This window comes from Muntiacus reevesi, chromosome 11, assembly GCF_963930625.1.
Source record: "Muntiacus reevesi chromosome 11, mMunRee1.1, whole genome shotgun sequence".
Lineage (NCBI taxonomy): Eukaryota > Metazoa > Chordata > Mammalia > Artiodactyla > Cervidae > Muntiacus > Muntiacus reevesi.
Window position 1 is genome coordinate 41390349 of NC_089259.1, and position 27589 is coordinate 41417937.

The following is a 27589-nucleotide window of genomic DNA, read 5'->3' on the forward strand; positions in this document are numbered from 1 at the left end:
TTAAATGAATAATTAAAAAAGAATGAGTTGGTTATATTCTGCACATATAATAATGATTATAGTCATGATATTTATTTAAAGTACCATATAATAGAAAAAATAAGAAAGCACAATTTTATACATTTTGAGAAAATTTAATAAAATGTTATACCAAATATGATTTTTTAAAGTAAAATTTTCATTAATGAAATTATAGACAATAATAAGATCTGGCCCTTAAAATCGCTTGGTATAAGTATCCCAAATAACAATTAATGTCACATAGACACCAAAGTATTAAAGTTCTTCCAATTAAAAGACACGTGAGGTCACCTGATATTAATATTTATGTTGTTGTTCTAAAAATAAAAGGAGTTTATTAAAAAGAAGACAAGCATAAATATTAAGAAATAAGAAAAATATTTCATTTGCATTTAGTTTACCATGTTTATCTTCCTAGAAGATCTATCATTATAAATTGAAATATATATATATTTTGAAAATATATATAAATTGAAAAATAATATAACTGACATGTGCATTTTAATAAGATGGTTATTATAAACATAAATACTTAAACTTTCTTCTCTATTGCACTACTAAATGCATGATTAATACATGAACATATGTAAACCAAAATATAATATCTGTAATGTTCAAAAATACAAACAAATGTGAATAAAGCTCAGAAAGAATAATAGTAAACCTATACTCAAAATAAAACCGCTAAACTACACTGGCGGCTTCCCAGGTGGAACACTGGTAAAGAATCCACCTGTCACTGCAGGAGATGCAAGAGAGGTGGATTCGATCCCTGGGTTGGGAAGATCCCCTGAAGTAGAAAATGGCAGCCCACTCCAGTATTCTTGTCTGGAAAATTCCATGAACAGAAGAGTCTGGCAGGCTACAGTCCATGGGGTCACAAAGAGTAGGACAAAGCTGAGTGACAGAGCACAAACACAGGCACAAAATAAATAGAGACTAATTTTAAGATATAAAAGTAAGGTTGCATTATCAGATGAAAAGATTTCAAATGTATAGATCTAACATTTTCTCTAGGTCAGGAAGCAACAGTTAGAACTGGACATGGAACAACAGACTGGTTCCAAGTAGGAAAAGGTGTATGTCAAGGTTGTATGTTGTCTGCCTGCTTATTTAACTTATATGCAGAGTACATCATGAGAAATGCTGGGCTGAAAGAAGCACAAGCTGAAATCAAGATTGCTGGGTGAAATATCAATAACCTCAGATATGCAGGTGACATCACCCTTATGGCAGAAAGTGAAGAGGAACTAAAAAGCCTCTTGATGAAAGTGAAAGAGGAGAGTGAAAAAGTTGACTTAAAGCTCAACATTCAGAAGACTAAGATCATGGCATCTGGTCCCATCACTTCATGGGAAATAGATGGGGAAACTGTGGAAACAGTGTCAGACTTTATTTTTCTGGACTCCAAAATCACTGCAGATGGTGATTGCAGCCAAGAAATTAAAAGATGCTTGCTCCTTGAAAGGAAAGTTATGACCAACCTAGATAGCATATTAAAAAGCAGAGACATTACTTTGCCAACAAAGGTCCATCTAGTCAAGGCTATGGTTTTTCCATTGGTCATGTATGAATGTGAGAGTTGGGCTGTGGAGAAAGCTGAGCACCGAAAAATTGATGCTTTTGAACTGTGGTGTTGGAGAAGACTCTCGAGAGTCCCTCCTTGGACTGCAAGGAGATCCAACCAGTTCATCTTAAATGAGATCAGTCCTGGGTGTTCATTGGAAGGACAGGTGCTGAAGCTGAAACTCCAATACTTTGGCCACCTCATGCGAAGAGTTGACTCTTCGGAAAAGACCCTGATGCTGGGATGGATTGGGGGCAGGAGGAGAAGGGGACGACAGAGGATGAGATGGCTGGATGGCATCACCGACTTGATGGATGTGAGTCTGAGTAAACTCCAGGTGTTGGTGATGGACAGGGAGGCCTACGTGCTGTGACTCATGGGGTGGCAAAGAGTCAGACACGACTGAGCAACTGAACTGAACTGAACCGAACATTTTCTCTAATTACCCTGGAAATATTTATTTCTAGGCAAATTCCTAAATGGATTCTCAGGAAGTATATATGGCAGTAAGAATATAATTTTAAGATGTTAGTTGAACAGTCATGTCCGGCTCCATGACCTCATGGACTCTAGCCCATCAGGCTCCTCTCTCCATGGAATTCTCCAGGCAAGAATATTGGAGTGGGCAGCCATTCCTTTCTCCAGGGAATCTTCCCACTCCAGGGATCAAACATGAGTCTCCTGCATTGCAGGCATGTTTTTTGCCATTTTTACCAATGGATCTTTACCATTGCAAGCAGATTCTTTACCAAGAAGTCCTAATTTTAAGTGTACAATAAACCTAAATGAAAACTGAATCCTAAGCCTGGGGAAATCACAGATTGATAAATACATAAAATATGAAATTTGAGAGTCCAAAATATATGCAATTAAAATCATAAATGGACATAACATGTTAATATTGATGAAAGTAGAAAATATTGCTATATATTCTGTGAATATATATCTGATGAAATAGAATGAGCAATTTATTGAAACTTTGCCTCACACTAATAAAAACATTTTGCATTTAAAACAATCATTTTACAAAGCAAATCATAATAATTTGTTATTGGTCAGGATGCAAAACATTTTTTTTGCATGATGCTATTGAAAAAGCATTTTGGCAAATTCTGTGAAAGATGGGGCTCCCGAGGTGGTGCTAGTGCTAAAGACTTGGCCTGCCAATGCAAGAGACATAAGCGTTACCAGTTCGATCCCTGGGTAGGGAAGATAGCCTGGAGAAGGGAATGGTAGCCCACTCTGGTACTTTTGCCTGGAGAATCACATGGATAGAGGAGTCTGGTGGGCTACAGCCCTTGGGGTCACAAAGATTTGGACATGACTGAAGTGACAGCATGCACGCATGCACCAAAGACACAGTTTAAATTAAAATAGTCCTTTGAAGCTAGAAAATATGTCAGTACCAATTGTCTTGCAATTCACTTTGTAGAAATTCTTCCTAAGGGTATAGTTATGAAGGTGCCCAAAAGTTTATATCTAATAGTATTCAATGTATCTTTTCATGTATAATATCTAAATTTGGGGATTATTTTAGACACACATTACTGTAGATATATGTTTTAGATATATTTAGATATTTTGGATATTAAAAGTCAGAGACCAGTGTAAATAATTTATAAACAGAAAACTCAATTAAAGACAACTGAGAGATGGAAATAGGGAGCTCTTACGCCCTATGATAATAGCAGAGCCCAACAGGAAGACAGGCTTCCCAGGTGGTGCAGTGGTAAAGAATCCACCTGCCAATGTAGGAGGTGCAAGAGATACGGGTTCCATCCCTGGGTTAGGAAGATGTCCTGAAGTAGGAAATTGGCAACCAGATCCATTATTCTTGCCTGCAGAATCCCATGAACAGAGGAGCCTGGCAAGCTACAGTCCATGGGGTCACAAAGAGTTAGAAATGACTCAATACACCCCCACACACACATACACAACAGAAAGAAAGACTCTTCTTTTTCATGAAAATGACTAAGCCAGGGAAAAAACACTCTTTGTTTACTCTAACCTTCTCAACTTCCTTTTTCTCTATAAAAGCTTTCTCTTCCTCTTACCCTTTGGGATATGCATATGCTCACCATTATTGTAGGTCCAAATGCAAATCTGTGCTAATTCTGAATAAACCTGCCTTTGCTGCAGTCATATTTGAGTCTGCTTATTTCAGGCCAGCACTAGTTACTTAAATTTATAGTGTTCGCTTACATTTATAATGTTTTGTGTGTTTTTGTGGGAATTTTTTGGCATAAAAGAAATTACTTTATAGCCATTAAAATGTGAATTTCCTAGAGTTTTTAAAGCCAAAGAATGTATGTATGTACAATTTAGCTGAGGGAAGCAGTTTATTTATATTTTAACAGTGGGATATAATAATAACTTTATATATACTCACATATATTTAGGAAAAAATTGTCAAAGGTAATTAAATTCTTAAAAGTTATTACTTAATTGGATGTGCAGTTCTTTCAACACTTATTCAGTCAATAGATTGAATGTGTAATATGTCCAAGGATAAAATAATGAATGTTGCAGACAGATACCAACATTTATTGACCCTGTATATTTAGTAAAAATAGAAAACAATAGCATATGTAATTTTATCAACTGTAAACAGTTTGGGATAGTGTGCAGGATGGTCTATTTTAAATAAGAGGAAGAATAAATAACTGTCTATGTGGACAGATTTTAAGATGAAATTTGAGCAATGATAAAAGCTCAAGCATGTGAAGATTGTAAGGAATAGCATTTAGGCAAAAAAAAAAAAAAAAAAGTACACTCAAAGGGATTGAGTGGAGTTAGAGTTGCTGCATTTGAAGCGAAGATGAAAGGACAATTTGACTGATGAATTGAGAAAAAAATGTAGAGTAGGCAGAAACAAGATCCAGTGGATGACTTTAGAGGTAGGGATTTTATTCTAATTTTAAGACGTTCTTGAAGACAGCTGATTCTTGAAGAGAACTGATACATTACCTGTATTTGCAAAGCAGCTCTGGCTGCATTAGCAAGTGGACTTTACGGGGAAGAGAAGGAAGGAGACGAAACTTCTACAGCAGTCCATGCCAGAGGTGTTATTATCTTTGTTTAGGGCAGAGTTTCTCATGGCAGTGAGAGGGAGTGTATTTGCCACCCCAGAGGATATATTAGACAGTATTTGGGGACTTCTTTTGGTTATCACATTGGGCAGGTGGGTACAGCCGGTGTCTAGTGGATAGAAGCCAGTCTGCTACTAAACATTGCATATGCACAGGGCAGAGCCTCACAGTCAACAAAGAATTATCTGACTCAAAATATCATCAATGTTGAGTTTGAAAATCCCTGACTTAGTGTGATAGGAATGGAAAAGAAGAAAAGTAGAGAGATTGATATAATCAGGCAAAAAGCATTAAGTACCAAATTTTGGTAATGTTTCAAAAGGCTCCTCAGACTATTTCACCAGAAATGTTAAAATATGCATCTCACATAATTCTTATGAAATATATTTGATACTTTTAAACAAGTAATTAAGATTAAGAAATTTGAGAATTTTTGTTTTTTTTCGTTTCATTTTTTTTCTTTTTTTTTTTTTTTTGGCTATTCTTCTTAATTTTTATTTTATGTTGGAGTTCAATCCCTGGGTCAGGAAGATCCCACAGAGAAGAAAATGGCAATCCACTCCATTATTCTTGCCTGGGAGATCTCAATGACAGAGGAATTCGGTGGGTTACATTCCATGGGTTCTCAAAAGAGTCAGACACAACTTAGCAACTACATAACAATAATAGTTAGCAATATTAGTTTCAAGTATGCAAGAAAGTGATTCAGTTATGCACATACATGTATCTCCTGTTTCAAATTATTTTCCCATTTAGATTATTGCAGAGTATTGAGTAGAATTCCCTATTCTGTATATTTTGGGGGTTTGGCATGGCTTTTGGTCATCCTTGTTATTTTTGTTTGGTTTTTATTTTATAAGAAATGATAATACACAGTCTTGAACTGTCAATAATCCATGAAGACTAAACTTAAAAAAAAAAAATCAAAACCAAAATTTTTTAAAAAGAATTTTTTTTTTAAATTTTTATTTTTCAGTGGGTTTTATCATACATTTATATGAATCAGCCATAGGGTTACACGAATTCCCCATCCCGGTCTCCCATCCCACCTCCCTTTCCACCCGATTCCTCTGGATCTTCCCAGCCCAACAGGCCCGAGCACTTGACTCATGCCTCCCACCTGGGCTGGTGGTCTGTTTCACCACAGATAATATACATGCTGTTCTTTCGAAACATCCCACCCTCCCCTTCTCCCACAGAGTTCAAAAGTCTGTTCTGTACTTCTGCGTCTCTTCTTCTGCCCTGCATATAGGGCCATCGTTACCATCTTTCTAAATTCCGTATATATGTGTTAGTATACTGTAATGTTCTTTATCTTTCTGGCTCACCTCACTCTGTATAATGGGCTCCAGTTTCATCCATCTCATTAGAACTGATTCTAATGAATTCTTTTTAACGGCTGAGTAATATTCCATGGTGTATATGTACCACAGCTTCCTTATCCATTCATCTGCTGATGGGCATCTAGGTTGCTTCCATGTCCTGGCTATTATAAACAGTGCTGCAATGAACATTGGGGTGCACGTGTCTCTTTCAGATCTGGATTCCTCAGTGTGTATGCCCAGAAGTGGTATTGCTGGGTCATATGGCAGTTCTATTTCCAGTTTTTTAAGAAATCTCCACACTGTTTTCCATAATGGCTGTACTAATTTGCATTCCCACCAACAGTGTAAGAGGGTTCCCTTTTCTCCACACCCTCTCCAGCATTTATTGCTTGTAGACTTTTGGATAGCAGCCATCCTGACTGGCGTATAATGGTACCTCATTGTGGTTTTGATTTGCATTTCTCTGATAATGAGTGATGTGGAGCATCTTTTCATGTGTTTGTTAGCCATCTGTATGTCTTCTTTGGAGAAATGTCTGTTTAGTTCTTTGGCCCATTTTTTGATTGGGTCATTTATTTTTCTGGAATTGAGCTTCAGGAGTTGCTTGTATATTTTTGAGATTAATCCTTTGTCTGTTTCCTCATTTGCTATTATTTTCTCCCAATCTGAGGGCTGTCTTTTCACCTTACTTATAGTTTCCTTTGTTGTGCAAAAGCTTTTAAGTTTCATTAGGTCCCATTTGTTTATTTTTGCTTTTATTTCCAATATTCTGGGAGGTGGGTCATAGAAGATCTTGCTGTGATTTATGTCAGAGAGTGTTTTGCCTATGTTCTCCTCTAGGAGTTTTATAGTTTCTGGTCTTACATTTAGATCTTTAATCCATTTTGAATTTATTTTTGTGTATGGTGTTAGAAAGTGTTCTAGTTTCATTCTTTTACAAGTGGTTGACCAGTTTTCCCAGCACCACTTGTTAAAGAGATTGTCTTTTTTCCATTGTATATCCTTGCCTCCTTTGTCAAAGGTAAGGTGTCCATAGGTTCGTGGATTTATCTCTGGGCTTTCTATTCTGTTCCATTGATCTATATTTCTGTCTTTGTGCCAGTACCATACTGTCTTGATGACTGTGGCTTTGTAGTAGAGTCTGAAGTCAGGCAGGTTGATTCCTCCAGTTCCATTCTTCTTTCTCAAGATTACTTTGACTATTCGAGGTTTTTTGTATTTCCATACAAATTGTGAAATTATTTGTTCTAGTTCTGTGAAAAATACCGTTGGTAGCTTGATAGGGATTGCATTGAATCTATAGATTGCTTTGGGTAGAATAGCCATTTTGACAATATTGATTCTTCCAATCCATGAACACGGTATATTTCTCCATCTGTTTGTGTCCTCTTTGATTTCTTTCATCAGTGTTTTATAGTTTTCTATGTATAGGTCTTTTGTTTCTTTAGGTAGATATACTCCTAAGTATTTTATTCTTTTTGTTGCAATGGTGAATGGTATTGTTTCCTTAATTTCTCTTTCTGTTTTTTCATTGTTAGTATATAGGAATGCAAGGGATTTCTGTGTGTTAATTTTATATCCTGCAACTTTACTATATTCATTGATAAAAAGAAAACTACAGGCCAATATCACTGATGAACATAGATGCAAAAATCCTTAACAAAATTCTAGCAAACAGAATCCAACAACATATTAAAAAAATCATACACCATGACCAAGTGGGCTTTATCCCAGGAATGCAAGGATTCTTTAATATCCACAAATCGATCAATGTAATACACCACATTAACAAATTGGAAGATAAAAACCATATGATTATCTCAATAGATGCAGAGAAAGCCTTTGACAAAATTCAACACTCATTTATGATTAAAACTCTCCAGAAAGCAGGAATAGAAGGAACATACCTCAACATAATAAAAGCTATATATGACAAACCCATAGCAAGCATCACCCTCAATGGTGAAAAATTGAAAGCATTTCCTCTGAAATCAGGAACAAGACAAGGATGCCCACTCTCACCACTACTATTCAACATAGTGTTGGAAGTTTTGGCCACAGCAATCAGAGCAGAAAAAGACGTAAAAGGAATCCAGATAGGAAAAGAAGAAGTGAAACTCTCGCTGTTTGCAGATGACATGATCCTCTACATAGAAAACCCTAAAGACTCTTCTAAAAAGAATTTTTTCAAAGCAGTTTGCTAAATGTTATTTTAAAAGAACATTCACTCAAAATCTTTTTTCAGATTAAAAAAAGAAAAAGAAATTCTACTCACTTGCCATTCAATGCTGCCACACCAACTGTGCTTCGGGCAATTGACATGCTAGCTACAAATGTCCACTGCTGACTCTGAGGATCCCACCTCTCCACTGTGTTCAAATAACTCCAACCATCATGGCCTCCCACAGCATAGATAGGGCCTTCCAGTACCGTCACACCTACAGTAAAGGAGAGATAAAAAGTGAATGAATCATGGCACAGTGAGGTTCTCAAATCAAATTAACAGTAAAAGCTGTTATTCAGCTGTTATGTCATTCAGAATAGGCTCTATCTACTAACAAATGATTTCACCAAGGTTGAAACTAGTCACTGTTAATTGAACCATCTCATTCACAAGAAAACATAAAGGAATCCATATAAATATTATGACCTAAATGCTTTATGAAGGAAAATATATTTTCTTATTTATGATCATATGAAGATTCAAAATCTAAAAGCCAGAGATGATGCATTTTATGCCTCTACTTTTGAAGACTGTTTCTACACTGCAATTTAAAGTACTTTTTTTTTCACATTCAGCAAAACTGCATTAAGCAGTGTAATATAATTAGTTTGAATTACAGGTTAGGGTCCTCTAAGTTTTGGCTCCCCTGTAAAGACATAATAAATGTATCTAAAGCTTAGAGAATACAATACCTGTTTTCTTATAAGCTGAAATTATTAAACACAAGCAATTAAATTATTTATGAGTCAGCAATAGAAGACATATACAACTTTTACACACTTTTTTTTTTCTGTCAATTCACTTCTATATTAGATGAATTATCTTAAATGTTAAACAATCATTAAGTATTTAAATATTATGTTTATATTTACTGAAGTGGTCTTATTAGGGGAATTCTGGTGAATTTTCCACAAGGTTCAAAGCACAGTGTCTGATTGTTAAGAACTCTGAAGTATCTGTGATTCTTACCCTATTTGCTAGTTCGCAAGTTAGACTGCCACAAAAGTATGTATATTGAGAGAAGACACAAGGCTCCTGGGTCATAGAAGAAAGATAGTTATTACCATAACAATGGCAATAGTCAGAGTATCAGCATTATTTTTTATCAGTTCTCCAAGCCCTAATTTCCCAGTCTTGGTCATGCCAAGAGGACTTTAACATCTCCTTCCTGTTGACCAGACTTGAGACAGGATTCTCCTGCCTCTAGAATCCTGAACTCACATTCATTAAAGCACTTATTTTAAACAACTTATAATTGCAAATTCCAAGTTTTCTGTCCCTTTGAGAAGTTAGTCTTTTAAAAAGTCTATTGCTAGTGTTACAGCCCCGTACTTTCTTTCTCAAGAACCTAGGAATATAATCAGCAGGAAAGTCAGTGTTTGTATCTCCCACTTTCTGTGCAAGAGTAAGAGCTTAATTTCATCTGACACCTTGCTTCAAGTTGTTAGTCTACCTTTTGTTTGGAAGATAAGAGATTCAATTTACCTTTATTTAAATAAGGCCAATTTGTGAACATAGACTACCTATGATCCACCCATGCATTCCAGCTCTCAAAAACCTCCCCCTCCCCTTTGTTTTAGTGGAGGTGCATTCAGCCTCAATTCTGACCTCTTTTCCTTATTGCAATAGCATTGAATAAAGTCCTCCTTGTCTGTTTATCTATTACACCTTTTTTTTTTTTTGCTTTGACAATAGTTAGATGAAATATGTACATTCAATAAGTTGTAAGTTCATTTGAAGTTGGAAGCAAATTAATATATAATGGACAATAAACTTATATACCCATTGCTCCAGAAGGAGATATTCTCTTCATGCTTTTAAGTATGACTGCCATTTGCTGTGGAGAAAGTAACTATCTTTATCTTACTAGTCTTTCTGTTATAAAAATTTGGGAGAGGGGAATTCACTGCCTTATTTAAAAGTTGTGCAAAAATGTGAAAGACTCATGGGGAATTGTGTCTCAACACAGATGTGAAAGTAAAATGACAAACTTTTAATCTACTCATGGATTCATTAACTTATTCAACTACTGTTTGTTGAATGTCTAACATGTCTTAGGAATTTTTCTTATCACCAAAATGCCAAGAACATATAGGTGAATAAAAAAAGGTCCCTGACCTCATTGAACTTACATAGTCAATAAATGCTTAATTAAAACGGAATAAGTGCTACAGAACACAGGGGTTTGTTTGCTTGCTGCTCAAAAGCCATCAAAGAGGCCAGGTTGGTGGAAATTTGGTTTATTTGAATGTCAGCAACCAAGGTACAGGGTGAGAAGGGCAGGTGCCTGTCCAAGTGGCCTACCACCGCCCACCCCCACAAGAGCTTTGATTGTGGAAAGAGGGAGTTACTTGATGAAACACCACAGTCAGTTTTGACAGTCATCTTGAAGTTGGTCACCAGTAGTCTGACCAGCACCATCTTGATTGTTTTAAATATAGTTAATCTTCAGTTCCAGGGTTTTTTTTGTTGCATTTCTTGAGGCCAGTTCTCAGAATTGTGGCAGCTTATGTCATGACTACAGTCTGGTCATCATGTAGTTAAACTTTCCACCTGCTGGAGGTTTCAGTATCTCTAACATAGCTCACAAGATATGGTTCAGAATATTACTTATAGCCCTTCAGAAGGAGCTGAATGTCTTTGGTTATGTTTCATGACTACAGTATTTCTATTGGTCTCCTTTGATTGTTTTCCTTTGTTTTGAATGTTATCTGCAGTGATTTTGGAGTCCAGAAAAATACTCTGCATATAAGTTAAATAAGCCTTGATGTACTCCTTTTCCTATTTGGAATCAGTCTGTTGTTCGATATCTAGTTCTAACTGTTGTTTCCTGAATGGCATACAGGTGTCTCAAGAGGCAGGTCAGGTGGTCTGGTATTCCCACATCTTTCAGAATTTTCCACAGTTTATTGTAATCCTCACAGTCAAATGTTTTTCATAGTCAATAAAGCAGAAATAGATGTTGTTCTGGAACTCTCTTGCTTTTTCAATGATCGAGCGGATGTTGGCAACTTGATCTCTGGCTCCTCTGACTTTTCTAAAACCAGTTTGAACATCTGGAAGTTCACAGTTCACTTATTGCTGAAGCCTGGCTTGGAGAATTTGGAACATTACCTTACTAGCATGTGAGATGAATGCAATTATGCGGTAGTTTGAGCATTCTTTGGGATTGCCTTTCTTTGGGATTGGAATGAAAACTGACCTTTTCCAGTCCTGTGGCCACTGTTGAGTTTTACAAATTTGCTAGCATATTGAGTGCAGCACTTTCACAGCATCATCTTTCAGGATTTGAAATAGCTCAACTAGAATTCCATCACCTCCACTAGCTTTATTCATAGTGATGCTTCCTAAGGCCCATTTGACCTCACATTCCAGGATGTCTGGTTCTAGGTGAGTGACCACACCATCATGATTATCTGGGTCATGAAGATCTTTTTTTGTACAGTTCTTCTGTATTCTTGCCACCTCTTCTTAAGATCTTCTGCTTCTGTTACGTCCCTGCCATTTCTGTCCTTTATTGTGTCCATCTTTGCATGAAAATTTCCCTGGGTATCTCTAATTTCCTTGAAGAAATCTCTAGTCTTTCCCATTCTTTTGTTTTCCTCTATTTCTTCCTCTATCACTGAGGAAGGCTTTCTTATCTCTCCTTGCTATTCTTTGGAACTCTGCATTCAAACGGTCATATCTTTCCTTTTCTCCTTTGCTTTTCACTTCCTTTATTTTCACAGCTATTTGTAAGGCTTCCTCAGGCAGCCATTTTGCTTTTTTGCATTTTACTATACAAGTTTTAATTTGCTGGTGACTATTTATTCAGTTATATACTCTATAAAAATACTTGATCTGTGATATTTTTAATTTTGAGGTTACAGTAAGTCCCCTACATATGAACCTTCAAGTTCATATGTATGTACTTGCCTGGAAAGTATTCTTGCCTGGGAAATCCCTGTAGCCTGCCAGGAATTTTGTACTTTATATTACTGTTTAGTTGCTCAGTCACGTTCAACTCTTTCACAACCCCATGGACAGAGAAGGAACTTTATAGAAGAGGATATGTGAAGGTCCTATTAGCATATAAAATGTTTGATATAGCTGATAATCAGAATAATCAGGATATAAATAAAACATCTTTGAGAGAAACTTTTTGACAATCATATTTTGTATTTTAAAAATTTTAAAAGTGTTTTACTATTTTTATATTAATGCAACTGGTATATTAATTTGTTTTACTGAGAAAGAAATCATCTGTCCCTGTTGCTATTATCCATTCAAAATACTGCTAACTTTATTCTAACTTTATTCGAGTGAGAATATCAGGGTTAGGTGTAGGAAAAAAATATTGTGTATTCTCGATTTCAAATTATATTTATAACATTCATTAAGGTTATTAGGTGAGGCATTCATTTATTATTTTCCATTGAATATGCTATTACATTGCATGAATAAGCAACTTTTATAGGTCCATTTCATTGGTTTCATAAATGTTGATAGAAATAGCAGAATATTTTTGTTGGCAACATTGACACTAAAGGGTAATTGCCTGAGCTCAAATTTCAGTTTGTTTCTAGCAGCTGTGTGACACTGAAAAAACAAAACAAAAAACCTTATTTCCTTCATCTCAGTATACCTATCCTTTAAGAGTGCCTCAGTTCAGTTCAGTCCTTCAGTCGTGTCTCCGACTCTTTGCAACCCCATGGACTGCAGCACGCCTGGCTTTCCTGTCCATCACCACCTCTTGGAGCTTGCTCAGACTTATGTCCATTGAGTCAGTGATGCCATCCAACCATCTCATCTTCTGTCGTCCCCTTCTCCTCCTGCCTACAATCTTTCCCAGCATCAGGGTCTTTTCCAGTGAGTCAGTTCTTTGCATCAGATGGCCAAAGTATTGAAGTTTCAACTTCAGCATCAGTTCTTCCAGTGTATATTGAGGACTGATCGCCTTTAGGATTGATTGGTTTGATCTCCTTGCAGTCCAAAGGACTCTCAAGAGTCTTCTCCAACACCACGTTTCAGAGCCATCCATTCTTCGGTGCTCAGTTTTCCTTATAGTCCAACTCTCACATCCATACGTGACTACTGGAAAAACCATAGCTTTGACTAGATGGACATTTGTCGGTGAAGTAATATCTCTACTTTTTAATGTGCTGTCTAAGTTGGTAATAGATTTTCTTCCAACGAGAAAGCGTCTTTTAATTTCATGATTGCAGTCACCATCTACAGTGATTTTGGAGCACAAGATAATAAAGTCTGTCACTATTTCCATTATTTCCCCACCTATTTGCCAAGAAGTGATGAGACCAGATGCCATGATTTCCATTTTCTGAATGCTGAGTATTAAGCCAACTTTTTCATTCTCCTCTTTCACTTTCATCAAGACACTCTTTAGTTTTCCTCACTTTCTGCCATAAGGGTGGTGTCATCTGTGTACTGTTGATATTTCTCCCAGCAATTTTGGCAAGGCCAGCATTTCACATGATGTACTTTGTATATAAGTTAAATAAGCAGGGTGACAATATACAGTTTTTACATAGTATTATTACCTCTGAAAATTCTGCAGTATAATATTAGAAAATTTCGTATAAATTTTCTTCAAGATAGTTCAATGAAGGCATCAATCCATTACTAATTGTCAGATAAAATACCACAAGTTAAAGCTGGACACTTTCCATACGGGCTTTAGAGCACAGATAAATACAATGGATATTAAGGTCTTTAAATATAAAGAGCTATCTTGGAGGCAGTCATTTTGACAGGTAACTCCTGCAAAAAGTTTAGCTTAACAGTAAAATTTAATGCTTAGATAATTTACCTCAAAATATTTGTTTTACTATTTTTATATTAATGCAACCGGTATATTAATTTGTTTTACTGAGAAAGAAATCATCTGTCCATGTTGCTATTATCCATTCAAAATACTGCTAACTTTATTCTAAACTCTCAGTCTTTCCAGTTTAAAAAGAATATATATTCTAATTAAGAAAAACAATGAAAACCTTTAAGTATTTTTAGTATTGTTTAATTTTTATATATTTACCATTATTTACATAATTTAAAAATCATGTAACTGTGAAATATGAGATTTCCTTTTGCCTAGGTAGACAAATTTATTTTAAAATGAATAATAGGGCATTTAAATTTCTTTTAACTTAATCATTGAGTTGAATAAATATTTCTTAATGGAAGTCATAGAATATATCCAACTCATCAGTGACTTCATAATATGCATATGACTTTCTGAGCACAACTTATTTTTTATTTTATTTTCTAAATTATTTTTTATAATCATCAGGGAAGTTATAGTAGCATCTAGTAAATATTTATAACTAATCATTAGGGAGACTTAATTCCACTATAATTATATACTTTTACTTCAGGAGCAATGAATTGCTAAGCAATAGCTTATAAGAATGAACATTTTACAGTTGCTCTGTGCAAAGAATTAAACAAACAAACAAAAAAGCCTTGTGTAATGAGGAATAGGGAAATAGATAAGTAAGCATATATTTTACTCATATTACTCTGTAATAATCTCTTAAAATATTAAATACCTCTATTTATATATTGGTATAAAGGGAGAAAAAGAGAGAGGGAGAGAAAAACATTTGTGAAATTTTTCCCAATGTTATAAATGTATATAATTATACAATTTTTACTGTTGTTCAGTCAATACGTTGTGTCTGACTTTCTTGTGACCCCATGGACTGAAAAACCATGCCAGGCTCCTCTGCCCTTAGGACTTTCGAGGAAGGAATACTGGGGCAGGTTTCCATTTCCTTCTTCAAATATATACAATACCTTCTCTATAAATACCTTCCTCTATATAATTACAATGTAAAATACACATTGGTTAATGAAAATATATTTTTAAAATGTTGACCACAGGTAGAACAAGTTGGACTAAGTTACAAGGGGTATTTTACATGTACTCTTACAAAATCACTTAGGGTTAAAATATTGTTTTTCTTGATCCACAAGCAAAGAGAAAAAGCACAATTTGTACTGATGTATTTCACTCTTTCCTTCACTGAGATTGTGATTGTCAGTCTTGGCTGCCCCCTGAAATCATTTAGAAATTTTCAAAAAAAAAAAAAAAAATCAGTGTCTGAATTAGAGAGATTCTGATTTCACTGTACTAGGCTTAGGTCTAAACGCAGGTATGTTTAAAAAGTTTTTTGAACATATGTGTGATTATTATGTGCAGTCAGGATTGAGAGTGACAGCCACATTAGAAAATGATTATGGTTCTAGCACTATGGCAGAATGTCTCTCACCAATAATATGCCAAACTTGCAAGTTTCTTAAGTTCTTTCATTCATGTCTTGTGTGTGTGTGTACATGTGTATTTTATGTAGATATATGAAACTGGGGTTGTCATTGAAGTTTAGCAGTCAGTTAATCACAATTTCATTATTATACAAGTCCATTCTCTGGATTTATTCACCAGCCAAACAGTAACCATGACAGTGACAGTGAAAGTCATTCAGTTGTGTCTGACTGTTTGCAAATCCATGGACTTGGAATTCTCCAGGCCAGAACACTGGGGTAGCCTTTCCCTTCTCCAGGGGATCTTCCCGACCCAGGAATTGAACTGGGATCCCCTGCATTGCAGGCAGATTGTTTACCAACTGAACTATCAGGGAAGCCCACCACCCAAACAGCTTTCCAATAATTATGGTATAGCTTCTGTAAGACATATCTGCAGAGTGTACAGGGGGTGGGGAAAGGGGAGGTGTACGCCAAATGAGCACTAACTTAGTACCTGTCTACACGATGAAAGGAATGACTCATCCAATGTGAACAAATCATGACTAGGGGAAGATTAGGATTCATCAGAGGTGAGACACTCTTGGAAGAAGGAACATTGGTGTAAAGGCTTTACAGCAGGAAGAAGCAGTGTGTCTGAGGAGCTGCAAGGCCAATATGACAAGAAAACTGGAGAATTAAGAAACAGGCAGTATGGTATACACTAAAGTTGAAGAATAAAAGTACTGCACATCATGGGGCTCTGTGTACAAATAAGTATTTTTCTTAATCCTAAGAAAAATGTGAAGCTACCTAAATGTTTAATGTAGAGATGTGATAAAACTGTGCTTTTTTTTTAAATTGTACATCATACTAGATGTGGTATGGAGAAATTAGAATGTGTGAGTCCATGCCAGTGGTATGTAAGAGATTACAGAGTCTTGTAGCAATGAGGTTGAAATCAATATGAGAAAAAAAGAAAGACTCAGGAAATACTTTCAAATACTGAAGATGTATTTATAAACCTCTTTTCTTATACCCCTCCATTTATTTCATCAACACATTTTTTAAGTATATATTCCAGTTATGTGAAATATTTTTCTCTTGTGCTTCAGTTAACTGATCTGTATACTTGAGCTAGTTATAGTACCTAACACATAGGACTGTTTCAAGTTCATTATTTAATGAACTAATATATGCAAAGCACTTAAAAAAACCTGAAACATTTTTAACATTACATAAGTATTCAATCTGATGAAGATTATGACAGCAATACAATCAGACCTTTGGTTTTCTAATCAATTTCAACCTGTATTGTCATTTTAGGGAAAATGAAGAAGTCTTGTGAAGGAGCAAGTTAAAAATTTAAGTATACTCCAGTGTGACACATTGCCTCTACTTCTGAGGGCTCCATCTATGTTTGATTCATTGAGGCAATTTAAAGTTCTGGTACAAAATCTTCCACAAAAAAATGTCCTAAGTATTTTGATAAATGAATATATTTTTTATCTTATGAAAAGCCAAAGAATGATTTCTTGTAATCCTCAGTTATTTTAAACAATGTTGTTTAAAAATTGTTGCATTTTCCATTTTAGTTACCTGTTGTCAATCATGATATAAAAATATTAAATAGAAAATTCTAAAATTAAACCATTCTTAAGTTGCAAATTGTGTAACATTTTGAAGAACATGATAAAATCTCATGACATTCCACCCTGACCTTCCCAAGATCCCTAAAGATAACACAGCCTTCTTCTGACACCCAACCACCAACATCCTTGTGACTCAGTGGGCTACTTTTACATGTAAAAGTAATAGATTTTAGATTGTAATAGCTTTTGAAGTGCTACTTTTCTAAATTCCAGCTTTCCTGTAGCTAGGCATTACTGACTTTTTTTTTTTGTTGTTTGGTTTTGTTTTGTTTTTTTAAATTTTATTTTATTAGTTGGAGGCCAATTACTTCACAACATTTCAGTGGGTTTTGTCATACATTGACACGAATCAGCCATAGAGTTACACTTATTCCCCATCCCGATCCCCCCTCCCACACCTCCCTCTCCACCCGACTCCTCTGGGTCCTCTCAGTGCACCAGGCCTGAGCACTCGTCTCATGCATCTCACCTGGGCTAGTGATCTGTTTCACCATAAATAATATACATGCTGTTCTTTTGAAACGTCCCACCCTCACCTTCTCCCACAGAGTTCAAAAGTCTGTTCTGTACTTCTGTGTCTCTTTTTGTTTTGCATATAGGGTTATCGTTACCATCTTTCTAAATTCCATATATATGTGTTAGTATGCTGTAATGTTCTTTATCTTTCTGGCTTACTTCACTCTGTATAATGGGCTCCAGTTTCGTCCATCTCATTAGAACTGATTCAAATGCATTCTTTTTAACGGCTGAGTAATATTCCATGGTGTATATGTACCACAGCTTCCTTATCCATTCATCTGCTGATGGGCATCTAGGCTGCTTCCATGTCCTGGCTATTATAAACAGTGCTGCAATGAACATTGGGGTGCACGTGTCTCTTTCAGATCTGGATTCCTCAGTGTGTATGCCCAGAAGTGGTATTGCTGGATCATATGGCAGTTCTATTTCCAGTTTTTTAAGAAATCTCCACACTGTTTTCCATAGTGGCTGTACTAGTTTGCATTCCCACCAACAGTGTAAGAGGGTTCCCTTTTCTCCACACCCTCTCCAGCATTTATTGCTTGTAGAATTTTGGATAGCAGCCATCCTGATTGACGTGTAATGGTACCTCATTGTGGTTTTGATTTGCATTTCTCTGATGATGAGTGATGTTGAGCATCTTTTCATGTGTTTGTTAGCCATCTGTATGTCTTCTTTGGAGAAATGTCTGTTTAGTTCTTTGGCCCATTTTTTGATTGGGTCATTTATTTTTCTGGAATTGAGCTTCAGGAGTTGCTTGTATATTTTTGAGATTAATCCTTTTTCTGCATTACTGACTTTTAAAGCAAAAATTGCTAATAAGATAAAATAGAGAAGTAATGCCGAGACCATGGATTGCAATTGCATGATCAGAGAAGATGTCACAAGAGATAAGGCAAGTGAATTAGGATGCAAACGTTGACTAGAATATCGGCAAACACAGACACAAGACAATGTGCGTGTGTGCTCACTTGCTTCAGTCATGTCCGACTCTTTGCAACCCTATGGACTACAGCCTGCCAGGCTTCTCTATCCGTTGGATTCTCCTGGCAAGAATAATGGAGTGGGTTGCCATGCCCTCCTCCAGGGTATATTCCTGACCCAGAGACCAAACAGCATCTCCTGCGTCACCTGCATTGTGGACAAATTCTTTATTGCTGAGCCCCCAGGGAAACCCGCAAGACAATCTAAGTGAAGGGAGTTATTTGAGCCAAACAGAAACAAAAAACAGGTTAAGTATAACAAGCAGTGAATACTTTTCTAATTTATTTTTTAGTTGTTGTATCAACTATAAAAATATTCTGTTCACAATTGACTACTTCCTGTCTGTATACACCCTGGTGCTTGCACCAAGACCATATTTCTTATAACCACTCTCTGATAGTGATTGCACGTGAAAGTGTTAGTTGCCCAGTTGGGTCCAACTTTCTGCACCCCAGTGGAATGCAGCCTGGCAGACTCCATTGTCCATGGAATTTTTCAGGCAAGAATACTGCAGTGAGTTGCCATTTCCTCCTCTGGGGGTTCTTCTTGACCCAAGGTTCAAACTTGAGTCTCCTGCATTTAGGCAGATTCTTTACCATCTGAGCCACCAGGGAAGCCCTGATTGCACATGGGGCTCCTGGAATTGCAGATTTATCTTTAGGATTTCCTATGGGCCCAGCCAAAATTTAAAAACTAAATCTACTGATAATATAGTCATAAATTATTCAAATCAGAATTTGTTTCTTTGTTAATGAAGTTTTAAAGACTATACGAATCCTCTGATATGAAATAGGGAAAAGGATGAAAAGCAACAGAAAAGAAACATTCAATGAAAACAAAAGAAGCATATTAAAGCTTGCACTAGAATATTTTCTTAGTATCAGAAAGAGAAGCTTATCAGTATCTTCTCATGCTGGCCTATACCAAGGTATGCCAATGATGTTAGGTGGCATATTCTTCATTTTGGTTTTATTTTTTAAATTTCCTAAAAAAATTATTTCATTTCTATAATTATAATATTGAATAAAGTAATCATTTTAAAATAATCATTTCCAAAAAATGTCAGATGGCATTTCTGACCTTCAGAAATTAATGTAAAATCAAGAAGAAAAATCCCATAAGTGAAGAACTCTGGATAGCTGATCAGCTTTACCTATGGTGCTTTGCTTTTAAACAGAGTGGATGGTAGTACATCATTTCAGATATGTATGCCAGACTGCTTATAGTCTTTAATAAGATGTATGAAATGAGCAGAAATAATTTTTCTAATAATAATATCACTGTAATTATTGGTGTAATAGTTAGTATTTAATTTATGTGACACTGACACCTATGGGACAAATATGTGACGTTGTATTTTATCTTTCATGACTCTCACATTTTATACTGTAAAAGGCCTTCCTCTAGGGTAGCATATCAAAATTTTACTCATCATTTAAATCTCCACACAAATATCTAGAGAAAATTCTTCCTCTTACTTATCAAATTTCTGGCTTAAAACTCAACATTCAAAAAATGAAGATCGTGGAATCTAGTCCCATCACTTCATGGCAAATAGATGGGAATGGGAACAGTGACAGACTATTTTGGGGGGGCATTAAAATCATTGTAGATGGTGACTGCAGCCATGAAATTAAAAGATGCTTTCTCCTTGGAAGAAAAACTATCTCAAACCTAGACAGTGTGTTAAAAACCAGAGACATTACTGTCCTGACAAAGGTCTGTATGGTTTTACCAATAGTCATGTATGGATGTGAGAGTTGGACAAAAAACAAAAACAAAAAACAGCTGAGTGCTAAAGAACTCATGCCTTCAATCTGTGGTGCTAGAGAAGACTCTTGAGCATCTCATGGACTACGAGGAGATCAAACCAGTCCATTCTAAAAGGAAATCAGTCCTGAAAACTCATTGGAAGGACTGATGCTGAAGCTGAAGCTCCAATATATTGGGCATCTGATGAGAAAAACTGACTCACTGGAAAAGACCATGATGCTGGGAAAAATAGAAGGCAAAAGGAGAAGGGAACTACAGAAGATGAGATGATTGGATGGTATCACTGACTCAGCGGATGTGAGTTTGAACAACCTCCAGGAGATGGTGATGGACAGGGAAGCCTGGTGTCCTGTAGTCTATGCAGTCACAAAGAGTCAGATATGACTGAGTGATTGAACAACAAACCAAGTTGCCAAGAATGCAACCATGATTTACCAACTTTTAAAAATGTTTGTATTTATTTCCAGATAGTATTAAAGTAATTTAGAATCTGTATCAAAGAATATACAATTTTTGTGAAAGTAAGATTTGTTTTTTCTGATCAATTATTGAATCTCACAGAGCATTTACAACTGTGATATGGATGTAATGAACACTCAATAAATGGATGTTTGCTAGGAGTCTGAGTACATAAACCATGGAAGAATAAAGAAAGAAGGAAAGACCTGATTAACTAGGCAAACTAAAGACTAGACTAACAAATTAATTCTCTTCAATGGTTTGAAATGCAGTATGAATCTATGGATAACTAATGCCATAGTAAGTATTGTGTAGTAGTCTGAAAGAAAGCTAAGATATAAAACTTTAGGAAAATACCTTCTCTGAGAAACTTATACTGATTCTTGATCACTTTTAATTTTAAGGTACAAATACTAAAACATCCAGTTCAGTTAAGTTCAGTCTCTCAGTTCTGTCCGACTCTTTGCGACCCCATGAATCGCAGCACGCCAGGCCTCCCAACTCCTGGAGTCTACCCAAACTCATGTCCGTTGAGTCGATGATGCCATCCAACCATCTCATCCTCTGTCGTCCCCTTCTCCTCCTGACCCCAATCCCTCCCAGCATCAGGGTCTTTTCAAAAAAGTCCACTCTTCACATCAGGTGAAGTATTAGAGTTTCAGCCTCAACATCAGTCCTTCCAATGAACACCCAGGACTGATCTCCTTTAGGATGGACTGGTTGAATCTCCTTTCAGCCCAAGGGACCCTCAAGAGTCTTCTCCAACACCATAGTTCAAGATCATCAATTCTTTGCCACTCAGCTTTCTTCACAGTCCAACTCTCACATCCATACATGACCACTAGAAAAACCATAGCCTTGACTAGGCAGACCTTTGTTGGCAAAGTAATGTCTCTGCTTTTTAATATGCTGTCTAGGTTGGTCATAACTATCCTTGCAAAGAGTAAGCGCCTTTAAATTTCAAGGTTGCAATTATCATCTGCAGTTATTTTGGAGCCCAAAAATATAAAAGTCAGCAACTGTTTCCACTGTTTCCCCATCTATTTGCCATGAAATGATGGGACTGAATGCCATGATCTTAGTTTTCTGAACGCTGAGCTTTAAGCCAACTTTTTCACTCTCCTCTTTCACTTTCATCAAGATGCTCTTTAATTCTTAGCTTTCTGCCATAAGGGTGGTGTCATCTGCACATGCGAGATTATTGATATTTCTCCTGGCAATCTTAATTCCAGCTTGTGCTTCCTCCATCCAAGTGTTTCTCATGATGTACTCTGCAAATAAGTTAAATAAGCAGGGTAACAATATACAGCTTTGACGTACTCCTTATCCTATTTGGAACAAGTCTCTTCCATGTCCAGTTCTAACTGTTGCTTCCTGTCTTACATATGATTTCTCAAGAGGCAGGTCAGGTGGTCTGGTATTCCCATCTCTTTCAGAATTTTCCACAGTTTGTTGTGAACCACACAGTTAAAGGCTTTGGCATAGTCAATAAAATAGAAATAGATGGTTTTCTGGAACTCGCTTGCTTTTTCAATGATCCAGCGGATGTTGGCAATTTGATCTCTGGTTCCTCTGCCTTTTCTTAAACCAGTTTGGACATCTGGAAGTTCACAGCTCACGTATTGCTGAAGCCTGGCTTGTAGAATTTTGAGCATTACTTTACAAGTGTGTGAGATGAGTGCAATTATGCGGTAGTTTGAGCATTCTCTGACATTGCCTTTCTTTGGGATTGGAATGAAAACTGACCTTTCCTAGTCCTGTGACCACTGCTGAGTTTTCCAAATTTGCTGGCATATTTAGTGCAACACTTTCACAGCACATCTTTTAGAATTTGAAATAGCTCAACTGGAATTCCATCACCTCCACTAGCTTTGTTTGTAGTGATGCTTCCTAAGGCCCACTTGACTTCACAATCCAGGATGTCTGGCTCTAATTGAGTGATCACACCACCATGATTATCTGGGTCGTGAAGATCTTTTTGGTACAGTTCTTCAGTGTGTTGTTGCAACCTCTTCTTCATATCTTCTGCTTCTTTTAAGTCCATATTATTTCTGTCCTTTATTGAGCCCAACTTTGCATGAAATGTTTCCTTGATATCTCTAATTTTCTTGAAGAGATCTCTAGTTTTTCCCATTCTATTGTTTTCCTCTGTTTCTTTGCATTGGTCACTGAGGAAAGCTTTCTTGTCTTTCCTTGCTATTCTTTGGAACTCTGCATTCAAATGGGTATATCTTTTCTTTTCTCCTTTGCTTTTCACTTCCTTTCTTTTCACAACTATTTGTAAGGCCTCCTCAGACAGCCATTATGCCTTTTTGCATTTCTTTTTGTTAGGGATGGTCTTGATTCCTGTCTGCTGTACAATATCATGAACCTCCGTCCATAGTTCATCAGGCTCTGTCTATCAGATCTAGTCCCTTCAATATATTTCTCACTTCCACTGTATAATCATAAGGGATTTGATTTATGTCATACCTGAATGGTCTAGTGGTTTTCCCCACTTTCTTCACTTTAAGTTTGAATTTGGCAAAAAGGAGTTCACGGTCTGAGACACGGTCAGCTCCTGGTCTTGTTTTTGATGACTGTATAGAATGTCTCCATATTTGGCTGCAAAGAATATAGTCAATCTGATTTCACTGTCGACCATCTGGTAATGTCCATGTGTAGAGTCTTCTCTTGTTTTATTGGAAGAGGGTGTTTGCTAAGACCAGTGTGTTCTCTAGGCATAACTCTATTAGCCTTTGCCCTGCTTCACTCTGTATTCCAAGGCCAAATTTGCATGTCACTCCAGGTGTTTCTTGACTTCCTTCTTTAACATTCCAGGCCCCTATAATGAAAAGGACATCTTTTGTGTTAGTTTTAAAAGGTCTTGTTGGTCTTCATAGAACCGTTCAACTTCAGCTTCTTCAGCTTTACTGGTTGGGGCATAGACTTAGGATATCATGATATTGAGTGGTTTGCCTTGGAAACAAACAGAGATCATTGTGTCATTTTTGAGATTGCATTCATTACTGCATTTTGGACCCCTTGTTGCCTATGATGGCTATTCCATTTCTTCTAAGGGATTCCTGCCCACAGTAGTAGATATAAGGGTCATCTGAGTTAAATTCACCCATTCCAGTCCATTTTAGTTTGCTGATTCCTGGACTGTCGACATTCGCTCTTGCCATCTCCTGTTTGACCACTTCCAATTTGCCTTGATTCATGGACCTAACATTCCAGGTTCCTATGCAATACTGCTCTTTCAGCATCAGACCTTGTTTCTATCACCACTCACATCCACAACTGGGTGTTGTTTTTGCTTTGGCTCCATCCCTTCATTCTTTCTGGAGTTATTTCTCCACTGATCTCCAGTAGCATACTGGGCATCTACCGACCTGGGGAGTTCATCTTTCAGTGTCCTACCTTTTTGCCTTTTCACACTGTGCATGGGGTTCTCAAGGCAAGAATACTGAAGTGGTTTGCCATTGTCTTCTCCAGTGGACCACATTCTGTCAGAACTCTCCACCATGACCTGTCTTCTTGGGTGGCCCCACACGGCATGGCTTAGTTTCATTGAGTTAGACAAGGCTGTGGTCATTGAGTTAGACAAGGCCAGAGGCGGCAGCCAAGAGGAGCTACCCCGCTTCCAAGGTAAGGAGCAGCAGCTGCGCTTTGCTGAAGCAGTTGTGAAGAGACACCCCACATCCAAGATAAGAGAAACCCAAGTAAGAGGGTAGGCTCTGAGAGAGGGCATCAGAGGGCAGACAGACTGAAACCACAATCACAGACAACTAGCCAATCTGATCACATGGATCACAGCTTGTTAATTATTTAATAATAAATGCTTAGAGAATAAAGTTCCAAATTATTGAGTAAAATCACTGAAACTTAGAACTTAAATATGTAATTTGACATTATTTTGATTATGGATAGTAAAAGAAAAATTTTCTATTTTTAAAACTGATAAACGTTTATTTTTCCCATATCCCAGATACAGCAATCTGACTTATTATCAGAGAAAAGGAAAAAGAAAGAGTAATTTCCACATTTTAAAACCAAAAAGTAGTTGGAAAATAAATATTTCAAGTCAATATATTTTGAATTACATGTGAATCATAGAATTTTTCACTGGTTATTTTAGGCAATGACAAAGAATACTCAAACTATCACACAAATGCACTCATTTCACATGCTAGTAAAATAATGCTCAAAATTATCTAAACAGGCTTCAATAGTACATGAGCTGTGAACTTCCAGATGTTCACATTGGATTTAGCAAAGGCAGAAGAACCAGGGATCAAATTGCCAACATCCATTGGATCATTGAAAAAGCAAGAGAGTTCTAGAAAAAACACCTAATTCTGCTTTATTGAGTATATCAAAGCCTTTAACTGTGTGGGTCACAATAAACTGTGGAATTTTTTTAACAATATGGGTATAACAGACCACCTGACCTGACTTTTGAGAAATCTGTTTGTAGGTAAGAAGCAACAGTTAGAACTGGACATGGAACAACAGACTGGTTCCAAATCAGGAAAGGAGTACATCAAGGCTATATATTTTCACCCTGCCTTTTTAACTTATATACAGAGTACATCATGAGAAACGCAGGGCTTGATGAAGCACATGCTGGAATCAAGATTGCTGGGAGAAATATCAATAACCTAAGATATGCAGATGACACCACCCTTATGGCAGAAAGTGAAGAAGAACTAAAGAGCCTCTTGATGAAAGTGAAAGAGCAGAGTGAAAAAGTTGGCTTAAAGCTCAACATTCAGAAAACTAAGATCATGGCATCTGGTCCCATCAACTTCATGGCAAATAGATGGAGAAATAGTGGAGAGAGTGACAGAATTTATTTTTGGGGGCTCCAATATCGCTGCAGATGGTGAGTGCAGCCATGAAATTAAAAGACGCTTGTTTCTGGAAGAAAAGTCATGATCAGCCTAGACAGCATATTAAAAAGTAGAGACATCACTTTGCCAACAAAGGTCTATCTAGTCAAAGCTTTGGTTTCTTCCAGTAGTCATGCATGGATGTGAGAGTTAGACTATAGAGAAAACTGAGTGCCGAAGAACTGATGGCTTTGAACTGTGGTGTTGGAGAAGACTCTTGAGAGTCCCTTGGACTGCCAGGAGATCTAATCAGTCCATCCTAAAGGAAATCAGTCCTGAATATTCATTGGATGGACTGATGCTAAATCTGAAATTCCAATACTTTTGGCCACCTTGTTGTGAAAAATCGACTCATTAGGGAAGACTCTGATGCTAGGAAAGATTGAAGGTGAGGGGAGAAGGGGACGACAGAGGATGAGATGGTTGGATGGCATCAGTGACTCAATGGACATGAGTTTGAGTAAACCCCGGGAGTTGGTGATGGACAGGGAGGCCTGGCGTGCTGCAGTCCTTGGGGTTGCAAAGAGTTGGACACAACCAAGCAACTGCACTGAACTGAAAAGTAAATAATTAATTTTCATTTTCTAAGAAAATTGTCTACCAGAAGATGAAAATAAAATTGTGCTATCTGGAATAAAAGAAGAGTCTAAAGATTTAAAGGAGGTATTTTACCAAGTATAAGATCAAGACTAACATACCAAGATATTTACAGACATGAAACACATGTCAGTGCTATTTTTGTTTTCTGTTTGCTCTCTCTTCAAGATTAGTTTTCAACACATTTGAACACACTTTCTGCTTTTGTTACACATTGACCTTGAAGTGACATGATTAAGAATCCACCTAGTAATTTTAATAACTTCATTCATTAAGACCCTATTTATAAGTTTATATTTGTTAATTTCTAATTATTTCTTGCTTGAACTGCAATTTCTTGAATTTTTCTAGGTTCCATTGGCTATATATATATATATATATATATATATATATATATATATATATATATATACAATGTATATGTGCACTTGAGCTTCAGGTATGTTGATATTTGGCAGTTAAGCCAGTGTGAGTTTTATCTTAAAAGGAAACTATTTTTTTAAATGGGTCTATTAATGATTTTCTTCAATTCATGACAGTATCTTCTACACATTTAACCAAGTTCTAATAAGATCTGGCAATATTTTAGGAACTTGTAGGCAGTTAAATAAAAATGAATATGATATTGTTGCACTCTAGAAGCTAATCAGCTATTTATGATGATTAAATAAGTATGATCCATAGTTATTGGTGACATAATAATACCACTATGTACCAGGAATGCAGAAAAGAGAACAACAAGCATTGTGAAGGGTGGTAAAGGAGGATTTTATGTAGAAAATGACATTAAACCCAAATATTATGAGATGAATAAGAATTTGCTAGTCAGGAAATAGAGGAGGGGACTCAGATGGTAAAGAGTCTGCCTGAGATGTAGGAGACCTGGCTTCAATTCCTAGGTCCGGGAGATTCCCTGGAGAAGGAAATGGTAGGCCACTGCAGTATTCTTGCCTGGAGAATTGCATGACCAGAGACACCTGGTGAGCTAAAGTGCATGGGGTCGCAGAGAGTTGGACATGACTGAACAACTCATACTTCCACACTTCCAGTCTGGGTGGAGGCAACACCTTGTTCACAGGAAGCTGTAAAAAAGCACCGTGTGTTTCCAGCTTGTTAAAATATTTAGTGTTATAAATCTCAGAGTGTAATAGTAGAGGGAAGTAGCAGAGTTTATGATAACATTAGGTAAATATTGATGAGTTATGAATGTTATGTCAAAGAGTTTGTTCTTTCTAGTCAGATAAATACATGATCAGATTTGTATTT

The 27589-nt window shown here is 36.6% G+C and overlaps 1 protein-coding gene across 2 annotated transcripts in view; it reads right to left on the bottom strand.

Moving 5' to 3' along the window:
* Positions 1-27589, bottom strand: part of KLHL1 (kelch like family member 1) — a 460807-nt gene that overhangs the window by 45793 nt on the left and 387425 nt on the right. For both annotated transcript variants that reach the window (XM_065902214.1, XM_065902213.1), the window contains one exon: positions 8278-8440. In XM_065902214.1, the coding sequence (XP_065758286.1) occupies positions 8278-8440 (163 nt within the window). The remainder of the gene's footprint in view (positions 1-8277; positions 8441-27589) is intronic.